Source organism: Eschrichtius robustus, chromosome 14 (assembly GCF_028021215.1).
Source record: "Eschrichtius robustus isolate mEscRob2 chromosome 14, mEscRob2.pri, whole genome shotgun sequence".
NCBI classification, from domain to species: domain Eukaryota; kingdom Metazoa; phylum Chordata; class Mammalia; order Artiodactyla; family Eschrichtiidae; genus Eschrichtius; species Eschrichtius robustus.
The window spans coordinates 26205479-26222817 of record NC_090837.1 but is presented as its reverse complement, the minus strand read 5'-3'; the positions used below and the strand labels follow the sequence as shown (position 1 = coordinate 26222817).

The window sequence follows — 17339 nt, the reverse complement described above, 5'->3', positions numbered from 1 at the left end:
AGAGTAAGTGGCCTGGCTCCCCTGCCCCAGCCTCCCGACCTGGGCTGCTCTGCTAGCATTCACTGGGGAATGGGGACAGGTGGGTGGCCTGCCTGCTGCCACCAAACCGCACTGGGCTGCCCCCTCAAGTCCAGCCACTCACAGGTGTACAGCACTCTACAGATTGCAAATTGTGATGCCATTTACACTGCCCCTGGCTGTATATAAGGTGCATCTCAGTTTACAAAGTGCTCCAGCTGCCATTATTTGCTAGGTCCTCCCAGCAGCAGTGGCTCATTTACAACAGGCAGAAGCAGGCCCGGGCCAGCCCCTCCGTCCCTCCCGGCAGCGCTGGGAGCCCAGCCTGGCGGATGCCACTCCTCATCTCACTGGGGACACACTGGCCCAACCCCTTCAAGACTGGACTTTTTCAAGTGACCCCAGGATCCTGCGCTGCCATCAGGGCTTAGGGCTTGGGCTGATGGGTTCCACAGCCCCTCCCAGGGCCCCACGGTCTGTGGGAATGCTCTCAGGCCTCAGTCTCCCCATCTGTCCATGGGCAGTGAGGTGTGAACCCTTCAGCTCCTAGGTGCTGGTCAGACTGGCCTGTGCCGAGGAAATGCCCATCTCCCTGGGGCACAGCCCTGCACAGCTCACTGGGGGCTGCCTCTTCCCTCACAGCCAGGAATCCTCCCCAGCACCTCAAGGTCACAGATGGGAAACCAAGGTCCAAAGAGGGGCTGGGCCTGGGTCCCCTTCCCCCACCACTGACCCCAGCACCTTCTCAGCTCAGGCACGCTGATCCGAGCACTCCATGCTGGGCTCACCCCTCCCCGGAGCCACATATCCCTGCTCTGGGCCCACATGTGGGCACACATGGGCGCCACATGGACACAGGTAATCTTGGAATGGGAAAGAGGGCACGAAGCCAGAAGTATGAAAGAACTAAGATTCTACATCCAGGCACAGAGAAACACACATTTTAATTAGAATAAAACACCATAAACAAAGAAAAAAGACAAACTGGAAAAAACAAATTTAAATTCCCATCACAAAGGCCGCATCTCACTTGACCTCGGAAGTGCTTTCCGCACTAGGCTTTCAGGACCCCCACCTACCACGCTCCGGTTTTCCTCCCACCACCCCAACCTCAGGATGTTGGAGGCCCCAGGCTCAGTCCTTGGTCCTGGTGCATCTATGTCCTCCCCCAGATGAGTTGATCCAGGCTCAGGGCTTAAAATGCAACCTCTGTGCTGATGACCCCCAAATTTGATCTCCCCTAAACTCCAGGAACTTATCCCCAGCCATCCACAGGCTACCTCCCCTAGGCATCTAAGAGGTATTTCACTCTAAACATGACCTAAACTTCACTTTTTCCTTCCCTCCCACCTCTGCCCCCCAAACCGCTCCTTTCTTAGTCATCACGATCCTAGAAAAGGACACAACCATTCACCCTCAGGCCATAAACCTCAGAGTCGTCCTTGATTGGTCGCTTTCTTTCACCCCATATCCAACGGCCAATCCTGCCTGTTAGTTATACCTCCAAAATACACTTAGATTCCAATCCTTTCTCATCACCTCCTCCACCACACCACCACCCTGGTCTAAGCCACCAGCATCTCTCACCTGGGTTACTGTAACAGTCTCCTATCTGGTCCCCTGCAGCTGCCTTGCTCCCATAGGTTTTAAAAAAAATAATCTGTTAACATGTAAAGCAGACATCCTAGTAATGAAAGACTAAACAATTCAGACCAAACTTCCACAGACAACTAGAAAAGCCAGACAAATAGAAAACATCTGCTCAAGGGCATCAGAAGCAGGAGAGAAATACAGGCCTCCGAGTGAGAGAAGCCTGGCTTTTGGAGCCGCTTTTCCCCTCCAGACGATTGCCAGTCCTGGGAGAGGAGGCTGAACGGCCAAGCAGGGCTTCTGACATCCTCCAGTGCCTGGGGCTGGGTGTGCTGGGGGACCACACCTGGGGACGGGTCCTCACTCCGAGTAACAGTCAACTAGATACAGAGCAGCTCTTACAAGCACGGCGGCCCAGCTTCAGATGATCTCAGCCACTCAAACTGGATTAAGGCGATCCCAGAATGTTGATACCCTAGGCCTCAAATTATTATTTTTTTAATAGATCTTTATTGGAGTATAATTGCTTCACAATTACTGTGTTAGTTTCTGTTGCACAACAAAGCAAATCAGCCATATGCATACACATGTCCCCACATCCCCTCCCTCTTGAGCCTCCCTCCCATCCTCCCTATCCCACCCCTCTAGGTCATCGCAGAGCACGCAGCCGATCTCCCTGTGCTATGCTGCTGCTTCCCACCAGCCAACTATTTTACATTCAGTAGTGTATACATGTTGATGCTACTCTCACTTCCCCCAGCTTCACCCTCCCACCCCATGTCCTCAAGTCCATTCTCTGTGTCTACCTCTTTATTCCTGCCCTGCAACTAGGTTCATCAGTACCATTTTTTTTTTTTTTTTTTTTTTTAGATTCCATATATATGCGTTAGCATACGGTATTTGTTTTTCTGACTTACTTCACTCTGTAAGACAGACTCTAGGTCCATCCACCTCACTACAAATAACTCAATTTCATTTCTTTTTATGGCTGAGTAATATTGCATTGTATATATGTGCCACATCTTCTTTATCCATTCATCCGTCAATGGACATTTAGGTTGGTTCCATGTCCTGGCTATTGTAAATAGTGCTGCAATGAACATTGTGGTGCATGTCTTTTTGAATTATGGTTTTCTCAGGGTATATGCCCAGTAGTGGGATTGCTGGGTCATATGGTAGTACTATTTTTAGTTTTTTAATGAACCTCCATACTGTTTTGCATAGTGGTTGTATCAACTTACATTCCCACCAACAGTGCAGGAGGGTTCCCTTTTCACCACACCCTTTCCAGCATCTATTGTTTGTAGATTTTTTGATAATGGCCATTCTGACCGTCATGAGGTGATACCTCATTGTAGTTTTGATTTGCATTTCTCTAATAATTAGTGACTTTGAGCATCTTTTCATTTGTCTCTTGACCATCTGTATGTCTTCCTTGGTGAAATGTCTATTTAGGTCTTCCGCCCATTTTTTAACTGGATTGTTTGTTTTTTTGATATTGAGCTCCATGAGCTGTTTGTATATTTTGGAGATTAATCCTTTGTCTGTTGTTTCATTTGCAAATATTTTCTCCCATTCTGAGGGTTGTCTTTTTGTCTTATTTATGATTTCCTTTGCTGTGCAAAAGATTTTAAGTTTAATTAAGTTCCATTTGTTTATTTTTGTTTTTATTTCCATTACTCTAGGAGGTGGGTCAAAAAAGATCTTGCTGTGGTTTATGTCAAAGAGTGTTTTTCCTATGTTTTCCTCTAAGAGTTTTATAGTGTCTGGTCTTACATTTAAGTCTTTAATCCATTTGGAGTTTATTTTTGTGTATGGTGTTAGGTAGTGTTCTAATTTCATTCTTTTACATGTAGTTGTCCAGTTTTCCCAGCACCACTTATTGAAGAGGCTGTCTTTTCTCCATTGTATGTTCTTGCCTCCTTTGTCATAAATTAGGTGCCCATATGTGCGTGGGTTTATCTCCGGGCATTCTATACTGTACCATTGATCTATATTTTTGGTTTTGTGCCAGTACCATACTGTCTTGATTACTGTAGCTTTCTGGTATGGTTTGAAGTCGGGACGCCTGATTACTCCAACTCTGTTTTTCTTTCTCAAGATTGCTTTGGCTATTCGGAGTCTTTTGTGTTTCCATATGAATTGTAAGATTTTTTGTTCTAATTCTGTGAAGAATGCCATTGGTAGTTTGATAGGGATTGCATTGAATCTGTAGATTGCTTTGGGTAGTATAGTCATTTTCACAGTATTGATTCTTCCAATCCAAGAACATGGTATATTTCTCCATCTGTTTACGTCATCTTTGATTTCTTTCATCAGTGTTTTACAGTTTTGTGAGTACAGGTCTTTCACCTCCTTAGGCAGGTTTATTCCTGGGTATTACATATATTTTTTTGCAAAGGTAAATGGGAGTTTCCTTAATTTCTCTTCCTGATTTTTCATTGTTGGTGTATAGGAACGCCAGAGATTTCTGTGCATATAGGCCTCAAATTATTTCTAAAAAATTTTAACAATCTTTATACACGTTCACTAGTGCTCAATTAAAAAGGACTAAGCCCTCTTTCCAGCCAGTGCCGAGCGATGGGCATCTCTCAGGACAACTGGCACAAGCACCACAAGACCTAGAGCAAAAGGAAGCCCTACAACCAGAAGCGGAAGTGTGAGCTGGGATGCCCCACTGCCAACACCAAGACTGGTCCCCGCCACAGACACACAGTCCGCATGTGGGGAGACAAGAAGAAGTACGGGGCCTTGAGGCTGGACGTGGGGAACTTCTCCTGGGGCTCGGCGTGCTGTACACGCAAGACAAGGATTACTGATATTGTCTACAATACATCCAATGATGAACTGGTCCATACCAAGACCCTGGTGCAGAACGGCATCATGCTCACCAACAACACATGGTATGCCCCACTATGCCCTGCCCCTGGGCCGCAAGAAGGGGCCAAGCTGACTCCTGAGGAGGAAGAGACTTTAAACAAAAAACAATCAAAGAAAATTCAGAAGAAATATGAAGAAAGGAAGAAGAACACCCAAATCAGCCGTCTTCTAGAGCAGGGGTCCCCAGCGGTCTGCAACCTATTAGGAACCGGGCCGCACAGCAGGAGATGAGTGAGCAAAGCTTCATCTGCTGCTCCCCATCACTCACGTTACTGCCTGAAAATCGCTTGTATTACAGCCTGAACCATCTCCCCACCACCACCGCCCCGATCCGCGGAAAAATTGCCTTCCACGAAACCAGTTCCTGGTGCCAAAAAACTTGGGGACCACTGTTCTAGAGGAGCAGTTCTAGCAGGGCAAGCGTCTTGCATGCATCACTTCAAGACCAGGCCAGTGTGGTCAAGCAGATGGCTTTGTGCTCGAGGACAAGGAGCTGGAATTCTATCTGAGGAATACCAAGGCCCCGAAAAGCAAATAAATCCTCCTCCCTCCTATCTTAGCTCATGTAAAAAAGGTGTTTATTGTTATAAAAAAACCGACCAGGCAAACAAGGAAGGAAGACAGCACAAAGCCCAAGAGAAAGCATAGATAATGAAGGAAAAGACCATAGGATCTCCAGATTATGAAGGGTCAGACCTCAGACTTTGAATAACTATATGCAAGGAAATAAAAGACAAGATTAAGAATTTCATCAGAGAACTGGCAACTATAAAACAAGAAATTAGGAGCTCAATGCTAACAGGAGATTACCAACAGTTTAAACACAAATTTTAAAAAAAGATTAATTCAATACAAAATATCCAAATTTAACTACAGAGAGAAAAAAGGATAGAATAAATAGAAAATAGATTGAGACATAAGGGAATAAAATAGGTAACCAACAAGGACCTACTGTAGAGCACAGGGAACTATACTCAATATTTTGCAATAACCTATAAGGGAAAAGAATCTGAAAAAGAACATATAACAGAATCACTGTGTTGTATACCTGAAACTAACATGACATTGTAAATCAACTATACTTCAATTAAAAAAAAAAAGGAGAGAGAGACACATAGGGGATAAAATTATTAAAAAAATATATCATACAAACACTAACCAAGAAAGCTTGTATAACTATATTAATTTCAAACAAAGTAGACTTTTAAAAGAAAATATTATTAGAGATAATGAGGGACATGTTATTATTATAAAAACCTCAATTCAACAAGAAGATATGAAAATATAAATGTATATGCACTTAACAGTTTTAAAATATATGAAGCAAAAATTGGCAGAATGAAAAGAAGAGTTAGACAAACATCACAGTGGGAGACGAACACACTTCTCTCAGTAACTGATAGAATAATAAGAAAAAAAATCTTCTACAGTGAGGCTGTAGAAGATTTGAAGGACATCATAATAATAAACTGACTGAACTGACATATACAGAACACTGCGCTCAACAGCAGTGTTGCAGACACATTCTTTCCCAGAATGCACAGAATATTTTAAAAAATTGATCGTTTTCTGGACCTTAAAGTAAGTCTCAACAAGTTCACAGAAATTAATTAGAAAATCCTCATATATTTGGAAATCAAGACAAACACTACTAAATAACCCATGAAACAAAGAAGACGGTACAATGGAAATTAGAGAATATTTTGAACCAAGTGTAATGAAAATATCGTACATCAAAAGCAGTAGGATTGGGCTTCCCTTATGGTGCAGTGGTTAAGAATATGCCTACCGGGACTTCCCTGGTGGCACAGTGGTTAAGAATCCACCTGCCAATGCAGGGGACATGGATTCGAGCCCTAGTCTGGGAAGATCCCACATGCCACGGAGCAACTAATCTGTGCGCCACAACTACTGAGCCGGCACTCTAGAGCCCGTGAGCCACAACTACTGAGCCCACATGCCACAACTACTGAAGCCCGTGTGCCTAGAGCCCATGATCCGCAACAAGAGAAGCCACTGAAATGAGAAACCCGTGCACCGCAACGAAGAGTAGCCCCTGCTCGCCACAACTAGAGAAAGCCCACACGCATCAACGAAGACCTAATGCAGCCAAAAATAAATAAATAAGTTAATTAATTAATTAAATAATTTTTAAAAAAAAGAATCCACCTGCCAGTGCAGGGGACATGGGTTCAAGCCCTGGTCTGGGAAGATCCCACATGCTGTGGAGCAACTAAGTCTGTGAGCCACAACTACTGAGCCTGCGCTCTAGAGCCCACGAGCCACAACTACTGAGCCCGCATGCCACAACTACTGAAGCCCGCGTGCCTACCGCCCGTGCTCTGCAACAAGAGAAGCCACCGCAATGAGAAGCCTGTGCACCACAACGAAGAGTAGCCCCCGCTCACTGCAACTAAAGAAACCCCACGCGCAGCAACGAAGACCCAATGCAGCCAAAAAATAAATTAAATAAATAAATTTTTTTAAAAAAGCAGTAGGCTTATCAGCAATGGTGGGAAGGAAGGGAAGGGGAGACAGTGGGTCTGGAGAACTCCCAGACCACCCACTGGTTCTCACAGGGAAGCCTGGAAGACCAATTAACCCAAGAACCTTTGCGCAGATGAGTTTTACAGGTTGAGTTTTGCAGTCTCCAGCTTACGGGTGAGTGAAAGGTGGCCAAGGGAAGTTTGGAGGGTGCCGAGGAGTTCTGGGTCCTGAGAACTCTCCACATGGGGGATCCCATTCTCTCTCCAGAACAGAGCCCTGCACGGAGGGGAAGCCAGTGGGAGGAGAAGTCAGACTGAGCAGGACAGGAACGCCAGGGGCAAAGGATAGTGAAGATGTAGATGTTTTCAAAAAGTTATGGAGGCAGGGAATTCCCTGGCAGTCCAGTGGTTGGGACTCTGTGTTTTCACTGTCAAGGGCCTGGGTTCAATCCCTGGTCAGGAAACTAAGATCCCACAAGCTGCGCAGTGCAGCCAAAAAAAAAAAGTTGTGGAGGTGATCAGAGAAGACAAATACCAGAAAGTAGGAGGCCGTATATATTTTTAAAATCATTTTGTGAAAACAACAAAAGGAACCAAGAGCCATGATGCTATACAAGCTATTCTGACTTACCTTCTAAACTCAAAGTACAGGAAAACTCATCTTCCTTAAACATGAACAATAAAAGGTATTGAAGCCACACCCCATACAGAGTTGATATAAGGAAAAAAGATAATAAAAATCAGAATAATGTCCTGTGGAGGCATGCCAGAAAGACAAGCCCACAGAGCAGATGTAAACTGCAACTTAATATTTTTAAGATGTGCTAAATAAATTAAAAGAATTATAGAAGCAATGAAAGAACAGTATACATTGGAATTAGAAAAACCTTAAAGTGAAGTGACTGGAGAAGCTGAAGACTTAAAAACCAAAATTATAGAACTCAGGAAAGAATGAAGCATAAAAGAAAAATTATCAGAAGTGAAGCCTAAACAAGGATAAACACAGAGCCAATACCTATAGAGATACATTAAAAGAAAGATAAGATGAAAAGGGGGAAATTTTTTTCAATCAAAAAGAAATGAAGAAGGACTTCCCTGGTGGTCCAGTGGTAAAGAATCTGCCTTACAATGCCAGGGGCACAGGTTCGATCCCTGGTCAGGGAACTAAGATACCACATGCCGTGGGGCAACTAAGCCTGCGCACCACAACTACTGAGCTCACATGCCTCAACTAAAGAGCCTTTGTGCCACAAACTACAGAGCTCACGTGCCCTGGAGCCTGTGCACCACACCTAGAGAAGAGAAAACCCACATACCACAACTAGAGAGAAGCCCACGTGCCGCAACAAAGAGCCCACACACTGCAACAAAAAGATCCCTCATGCCTCAACAAAGATCCCGCGTGCTGCAACTAAGATCCGACGCAGCCAAAAAATAAATTAAACAAACAAATAAATAAATAAATAAATAAATCTTCTTAAAAAAAAAACGAAGAAAGAGATTTTAAAATACAGATATAAAGAAGATCAAACATACACTTAATAGGAGTCCCAAGGAGGAAAGCCAAATCTATGGAACATAATAAATAATAAAAACTACAATTCAAGGTAACTTTTCTGATTAAAAAAAAATTACTTGTCGAAAGCGCACTCCACTGCATAGGGAAATCAATTCAGAATAGCCAGTATAGAGATGTATTCAAATTAACCTATTGGATATTAATAAAAATTAATAATTATTTGGGCATCTAGGTAAAAAGGACTAAGTCTCTTATAAGAGAAAGAAAATCAGATTGTCATCAGACTTTTCAACATCAATGCTTTATGCCAGAGACAGTGGAGTGTTATAATCAATACATTCAAGGAAAGAACATGTGAGCCAAGGATTTTATATCCAGCTAAACTGACCTTCACCTCCAGGGGCCACAGACTGTTGTAAACATGCAAGAACTCAGTGAATATTTTCCCCATGAACTCTTCCTGAGAAATCTCATAAAAAAAAAAAAAAACTTCAGACAACTCAAGTAACTGGAGAGACTTTGCCATAAGAAGTGGGACTAAGAATTAAATATATACTGACCAGTAGATCTAAGACTAAAAATGATGGTTATAACGGAAACAGTATAGAGATGGAATGGCTATTGTTCTGAAAATGTAGGTACAGTAGTACAACCATTACAAAAATGGGGTAGGGATGTTGTTTTGAGGACATGGTTGTTGTCGTTCACTCATGGGCTAAATAACAGATATAATAGATTAAAAAAAAAAAGACTCTGGCTTTACAGGCCCCCAGTACTGATAAAAGTAAATTTGCCTGTTTATTGCACATAAAATCGGATGTTATGGATGTGTTAATTGTGCCAATGGAAAATTTACTTTTGATGATTGTATGGACAGAAAATCCATCTGGTGGGAAGAGGGAAAATTAACTGAAAAAAGAAATGGGAGAAACAGCTAAAGCTATTATGGGTTGTCAGGTCTGTTGTGCGGATATAAGAGGAGGGTGGGGTGAGAATGGAAAGGATATATGAAAATAAAAGAAGCTCACTGCTTGACTGATAGGTATTAACTGACAGTAAAAGGATATCCCTTTAGACCCTATGCTGGGAGATGGGAAGAACAGGAGGAAGAAGTTACCAGGTAGTTTCAGTATTACTCATAGTGGGGAACGGTATCAGTCAGGGTTCTCAGACAAACAGAACCAATAGAATATACATATAGGGAGAAATTTTTATTTTGAGGACTTGGCTCACGTTATTGTGGAGGCCGACATGTTCGAAATCTGTAGGGCAGGCCAGCAGGTTATAAATTCAGGGGAAAGCTGATGGTGTAGTCTTGAGTCTGAAATCTGTGGGGCAGGCCAAGAAGCTGGAAACCCAGGCAGGATTTCTATGTCCAAGTCTTGAGGTAGAATTCCTTCTTCTCTGGGGAACCTCAGGTTTTGCTCTTTATGCCTTCAACAGATTTGGTGTGGCCCACCCACATTATGGCGCGCAATCTGTCTTACAGTCAACTGATTGTAAATGTGTTTTGTTTTCGTTTTTGTTTTGGCCAAGCCGCACAGCTTGAGGGATCTTAGTTTCCTGACCAGGGATGGAACCCATGCCCCCTGCAGTGGAAGCACAGAGTCCACCAGGGAAGCACTGGACCACCAGGGAAGTCCCAACTGATTGTGAATGTTAATCACATCTACAAAATAACCTCATGGTCACATGCAGACTAATATTTGACCAAACAACTGGGACTGAGCACCATAACCTAGTTGGTACATAAAATTAACCATCAGAGGAGCCAATAGAGAATATTGAAAGAGTAAGAACTATGAGGACCATATCGTATATATCTAATATTGTTATTATATTTACCATATAACATAATAAAGATATCAACATAGGGCTTCCCTGCTGGCGCAGTGGTTAGGAATCTGCCTGGCAATGCAGCAGACATGGGTTCAATCCCTGGTCTGGGAAGATCCCACATGCCACGGAGCAACTAAGCCCGTGCACCACAACTACTGAGCCTGTGCTCTAGAGCTTGCGAGCCACAACTACTGAGCCCGTGTGCCACAACTACTGAAGCCCATGCACCTAGAGCCCGTGCTCTGCAACAGGAGAAGACACCGCAACGAGAAGCCCATGCACCACAACGAAGAGTAGCCCCCGCTCGCTGCGATTAGAGAAAGCCCGTGCACAGCAACAAAGACCCAACGCAGACATAAATAAATAAATAAATAGTATTAAAAAAGATACTAATATAATTATAACCATTATAACAAATATATAAACCTTTCTCAGTATCAAAAAGTATATCAGAAAGAGAAAATAAGGGATATATTTGATTATTTTGCAAAAAACAGAAATAATTTTAAAAGAAATAAAGAGAAAAAAGAAAAGAAAAGGATATATATATATCTATATACACACACATATGCATTTGAAAAAAGAGAAAAGAAACACAGGAAAAATAAATCCAAAACAAATGAAAACGATTTCGTCTAAAAGAGAGAATAGGAACAGAATAAAGGTCATATGGATGAGAGTGAGACTTTTGAGAATACCTTTTTATACAGTTCTGACTTGTATTCAGACAGAAAATTAAACAGAAAGGATGAAAAAGAAAACCCTAAAATTGAATTTTAATTGAAAAAAACTAAGCTAATAGTATATTGAACTGTTAACATAATCACACAGGAAAAAGAACTTAATTAACTGCCCGTCTTTCATGGGATATATCTTAAGGACCAAAAAAACCTCTGAAAAGACATCTTGAATTTTCTCTAGCAGATTCATTGTTCATAGTGCATTGTTGAAGTAATTCTCAAACTTTTTTGTGAGTACCTGGGGATACAGCAAGTAAGTAAATATATGGACATTGTTGGGAACTTCTCTCATAGTTGCAGAGACAAGACGGGATGGAGGAAGATGCAGAAGACCCCATCATAGTGGATTTGAACTGGAGGTGTCAGAGATTTTACATTTTTTCTTGTTCTATGCACTGATACTACCTAGAAGCAATGGTATCCCAATAATAATGAACCCTCTTAGCATCCAGATTTTCATTTCTAAAATACCATTCTCTACCAATTCCTGATTTCAGGTTTGAGGGAATATACGAGTAGATCCTGGAACATTTTGTGTACAAGTCAAGAAAATTCTCTAAGACTGATGGATTTGTGTAAAAGAACATAGATGCTGGCTTAAAGGGGCTCTCACCGGTCAAATTTGTGACAATTTGAGCATCAGAAAGAGTAAAGTGATGGATTATAACATAGTGAACTAAAATAATCCATGAGTCAATAGTAATACTCAAGAATATCTGGGTTGGGGAAGGGGGATCCTTTTTATAGAAGAATGCCAGCCAATGAGTGGTGAAGAAATGACTAGTTTAGAAATCGCCTTTTTGCAAACACAAATGTATCTGTTGAGACGAGGATAAAAATAGATGCTAAAACATGGGGTAAATGTTGTTTGAGAAAAGGATATTCGCCGGGTCTCAAAGTATCAAACCGTACGTTACTAATTTAATAGGGAAATGGTACCCCGTACAACGGAGAGATCTGGAAGACACCAGCTTTATGAAGTGATCCAACTTGGCATCACAATGATGAGAGGGTCTCACATTGTGTTCCCTCTTGTGTGATACAATGGGAAGGCAAAATACCACCTATCTTATATTGTGTTTAACCTGAATCTGATCGTAAATAAATTATAAAAACAAACCAAGATTGTAAAGAAAGACTGATACAACCGAACGGACTTCTTTAATGTCACAGAATATCAACCTTTTTTTTTTTTTTTTTTTTTAAAGCAGGGGATTGTTCTAGATTAAAGAAGACTAGAGAAACATGACAATCACTGGATACTGGATCTAAAAAGATAGATGGGGTGGGGGTGGGATGAATTGGGAGATTGGGATTGACATATAAACACTAATATGTATGAAATAGATAGATAACTAATAAGAACCTGCTGTATAAAAAAATAAAAATTCAGATAAAAAAATAAAAGTGAAAGAAAGAAAGAAAGAAAGGAAGGAAGGAAGGAAGGAAGAAAGAAAGAAAGTAAGAAAGAGAGAAAGAGAGAAAGAAAGAAAGAAAAAGGAAGAAAGAAAGATTGGGTCAATTGGAAAATTTTTGAATTGGACTAGGTATTAGATACTATATTTGTACCAAGGTTAAATTTCTTGAGTGTGATAATGGTATTAAGGTTATATAGGAGAATAATCTTATTCTTAATAGATACATGTTTGAAGTATTTAGGGATAAAGTGTCATGATAAATGCAACTTATTTTCCAAATATGTGGAAATATAGATATATGGAGAGAGAGAGAGAGCACGAGAAAGAGAGAGACAGAGAGAGAATGTGGCAAAATATGAACAACTGGTGAATCTAAGTGAAGTGTATATGGGTATTCTTTCCATTTTTCTGTGGGTGTAAAACTTTTTCAAAATAAAAATATGAACATTTAGGGGAAGAACAACAAAAAACTTGTGGAATACAGCTAAGCCAAACTTTGAGGGAAAATTATAGCTTTAAGTGCATGTACTAGAAAAGACTTTAAAGATCAATCATCTATGTATCCACCTTATAATTTGTTTTTCCCAAAATGTATCTCAAGATGAATATTTTTTAAAAAGCAACTTAAACTCAATGGAAGGAGGAGAAAAGAGTCAAGATAAAAGTAGAAACTAATGAAAGAGGAAATAAATGCATCATAAAGAAAATCAACAAAGCCAAAAGTTGATTCTTCCAAAATACAGTAAAATTGATAAAACCCTTATCAAGACTGATCAAGAATGATAAGAGAAAACGCTAGTTACCAATATCAAGAATGAAAAAGGGGCCTCATTACAGACTCTATGGACATTAAGAGGATAATAATGAGAGGACGTTATAAACAATTATATGCCAACACATGACAACTTGCACAAACTGGACAAATTCCTTGGAAAGAACTTACCAAAACTGACTCAAGAAAAAATAAAAACTTGAAAGTCTTATACTTGTTAAAGAAACAGAATCTGTTATTTAAAACCTTCACATGCACACAAAGAACTCAGGCTCAGAAGATTAACCAGTAAATTCTTCCAAACGTTTAAGGAGGAAATAACACCAATCTTAAGAACAAGAAACAACAACAACACAAAACCTATTCTTGCAGACTATGGAAAAGGAGAGGACATTTCCTAGCTCTTTTTATGAGGCCAGTGTAACCTTGATACCAACACCTGACAAGGACATGAGAAGAAAGGAAAATTACAGACCAGTACCTCTCATGAATATGAAGAAAAAAATCCTAAACAAAATATTAGCAAATCAAACTTAGGCATAAATAAAAATGATATTAAATCATGAACAAGCTGGGTTCCTTCCACGAATGCAAGGGTGGTTTAACATTTATTGCATTTTTTTTTTTTTTTGGCCGTGACACCCGCGGCATGTGAGATCTTAGTTCCCCAACCGGGGATCAAACCCATGCCCTCTGCATTGGAAGTGTGGAGCCTTAACCACTGGACCGCCAGGGAAGTCCCACTGCATTTTTTTAAAGGGAGAAAAATCATTTGATTGTCATGATAATGCAGAAAATGCATTTGATATACAATTTGACAGAAAGATGGGCAAAAGATTTTAACAGAAATTTCAGATGAGGATACCCAGAATGACCAATAATCACTTCCAACCCCTCAGCATTAGGTGTGGAGTTATTTCTGTCTCCCCCCACTACGAAGGCAAGAGCCTTGACCATCTGGTTACCACTGTGACTCCAGGACAATGGCTGGCAGGTGGCTGGTGCTGCAGGTAGCCAAGCATCACACACCTTCACGCATCCACGACGTCCGCCAACATGTACCACGAACACGCTCATGTCCACAGGCAGGATGGTACACGCTCGGGGCCACCTGGGCTGGGGTTCCTACTCACCAGGCACGTGCCTCTCCCTCCTTGAGCCTGGGTCTCCTCAGCTGTGAAGGGGCCAGTTGTGGCCAGCAGAGAGCCGCGGTGCAGAGCAGTCACACTTCTCTCACCTGCCTGTCCCCAAGGAGCTGGGAGGCTGCTGTCACATACACACTCGGACACGCACGCTCACACGTGTGTGTGCACGATGCCCAGGTATACAGGCTGTTTCCTCCTGAACCCCAGAGGGTTGGAAGTGCAGTAATTTCCTGGTGAGCCAACCGGGAGTCCAGAGAGCCGCTAGGGTCACAAGGCTGGGAGGGGAGGAAGGGTGACATCACACCATAATCCTGTGAGCCTTCCCCACAGCAGGGTCCCCTGTTGAGATGCCGACCACATGCAGACCAAGCCACTGTTACAACAGGCCAAGGACACCTCCTCTGGGCCGGGCGCGCTCCGTGACAGAGGTGCCAACATGAGCCCCACTTCACAGGTGGGGAAACTGAGGCTTGTCCAGAGTCCCCGTTCTCCTCTGCACCGAGGGCATGACCCACAGGCCGACTCCTGAATGGGTCTGAAGCAGCTGATGAGACCCAACCTGCGGGGCCCAGCCCCTCCCCACCCCTGACTCCAGGGCCCCACAGAACAAGCACCCTGGGCTCCCCGCCAGCCCCCTCTATAACTACTCACATGGCCACTGAAGCTCTGGCCTTTATGATCCAAGCCCAGGGGCTGGGCGGGCTGGAATCCTGGGCGGAGGATGGGGACCCTGGGAAGACCCCACCCTCCAACAACCCCGGAGAGATTCCCTCTCTGCAGGGGCAGCAGAGCAGGACAGTCCCAGCTGGGCCTGCTCATGTTGTGACACCCAGCTGGTCCCTTCTGTGCAGGCCTAGTTTCCTCTACGTCAGGTGGAACTATGAACCCTCCACTCAGGATCCTGTGTGGCATTTCCGAGTGGTCACAGCAGACAGACATCACAAAGCCTAAAAATCACCACTAACCCTGAAGTCTCCCTAGAAGGCAAGCACTCACGTGGAGCCTCGGAACTCCCAGTGTGCACATGAGCCTAACACACTGGCGTCACGCAGGATGGGACGGGCCCTCATTGTCACCGTGCTTCTATTGTGTGTACACTAGGCTTGGAGCCGGTCCTCCCCCAGGGACTCTGGCTGCTGCAGGAGTCCCAGCCCCACTGAGAGAACCCAGCGCTCACAGGGTGGAAGGAGGTAGGGTCTAGGAGGCCCTTGCAGGATCTCCCCAGCCCTGCCAGATCGTGTGAGCCCCTGTCCCACAGCAGCTGTGGCAGCTCCAGGCTCTCTCCCACCCCTGGTTTCTTAGAACAAGAAGAGGAAGTGGAGCGCCAAGGACATGAAACACTTGGGGGGAGCCACATCTGCTCACCTCACCAGCGAGGGTTGCAGAGCAGAGACCCCAACCCCTGGCCCTCCAAAACCCCCAACAAAGACTTGGGGAGACACAACAGGCCCGGAACCCCCTCGCAAATCCGTGGAAGCAGCCCCCCACCCCTGGGGGCCGCGTCCCCATCAGTGGTCTCTGGGTCTGAAGCCCCGACTTGTTTGCGTCTTTGCGAATATGGGCTCAGGGGGGCACAGCGCCTCTGCAATTCGCCAGAGCATTGGGAGGGGTCATTCCCCTCCCGGCCCCTGGGAGCCCCCTGGGAAGACCAAGCAGTCTGCCCCCAACTTGTCCCTGTCATCCTAGAGGGAGCCCTGAGGAAGGGGACAAAGCACCCTGAGAAGAGCCTGAGGACCAGGCCAGAAGGGGGCAGGGCAGGGACAGACGAACAGACAGATGGAAGACGAAGGGAGGAAGGAATGAATGAAACCAAGGGAGAAAGCAAGGAAGAGGGGTGACCCTGGGACGAAGGGGGCATGGATGCCATCTGCCCAGTGGTGCCCTGGGTGGGACTCAGACACACTGCCCCTTGGTCCAGGACAGTCCTCTTTGGTTCACAAAGCACTTCTGATTCTGACAATGGCCCTTGAGGCAGATATTCCGGGAAGCAGACTGAGCCGGCAGGGAGGGGGCTGCTAGCCCAGGCTCCCACAAGCCCAGAGTGGGGCAGGGGCCAGGAGGGGCGTCCTGCACATCCCGTCCTGGTAGGCAGCGGAAGCCTCCTGTGGGCTGGGCTTCCTGGAAGAGCGTTGGGAAACATCAGCTGGGGCCCCTCTCCACAGCCCCCCTGCCCCGGCCCACCAAACATCAAACAGTCACTCTGCCTGCCACTGGCCTGGCTCCAGGCCTTGACACGCAGAGGGGAGGCCGTGGGGGACATGATGCCATCAGAGGCCAGTTTCCCAGGGCCAGGAGGGGAGCCTGGTCTTGGGCAGCACTGAGTGCACCCCGGCAGGCAGTCCTTACATATGGAGCCCCTGAACCGCCTCACCCATGCCCCCGGGGGAAGACCCCAGCCTTGGAAAACTGCCAGGGCTTCTCTGAAGGGGCCGGGACCAGACAAGCAACACTGCAGCAGTGCCCTCGCTGGGCCTCCCAAGCCCTGGAGCTGGGATCAGCCTCACATACCACCTCTGCTCTGCTCTGCTCTGCCCACACTGTTGCTACCCTAAACCCCTGTCTGTCTCATGTGCACACCTGCTTATCTGGTCTGTGCAAGGGCCCTGGGGCTGCTTCCTTACTGGAGGCCAAACCCACACGACCCCCACAGGCCAGCACACACACACGTGTGCCTTCTCCACATTCTCGCCACTGGTCACAAAGTCTCCGGGAGGGGTCAGGGCCAAGGGCCACCCAGTTCCCACCCACCTCCTACTCACCGTCCAATGTCCGAGCAGATCTTAGAGTCCGCAGCAACCGCAGCATGGGCAAAGGCCTGGGGGCCACAGTGGACGCGGTGCCAAGAGACGACCACGATAGGCACAATGATGGCCAGTGCCAGCCCCAGCCCCAGCAGGACCATGCTGATCGTGGCCCCGTGGCCCTGGGCCAT

At 44.8% G+C, this 17339-nt stretch overlaps 1 protein-coding gene and 1 pseudogene across 3 annotated transcripts in view; one reads left to right on the top strand and one right to left on the bottom strand.

Moving 5' to 3' along the window:
* GGT5 (gamma-glutamyltransferase 5) overlaps window positions 1-17339 on the bottom strand; it is a 25524-nt gene extending 8185 nt beyond the window's left edge. For all 3 annotated transcript variants that reach the window (XM_068563306.1, XM_068563305.1, XM_068563307.1), the window contains exon 1: window positions 17167-17339. In XM_068563306.1, coding sequence (XP_068419407.1) covers window positions 17167-17339 — 173 coding nt within the window. The remainder of the gene's footprint in view (window positions 1-17166) is intronic.
* On the top strand, window positions 4189-5026 carry LOC137776711 (small ribosomal subunit protein eS8-like; annotated as a pseudogene).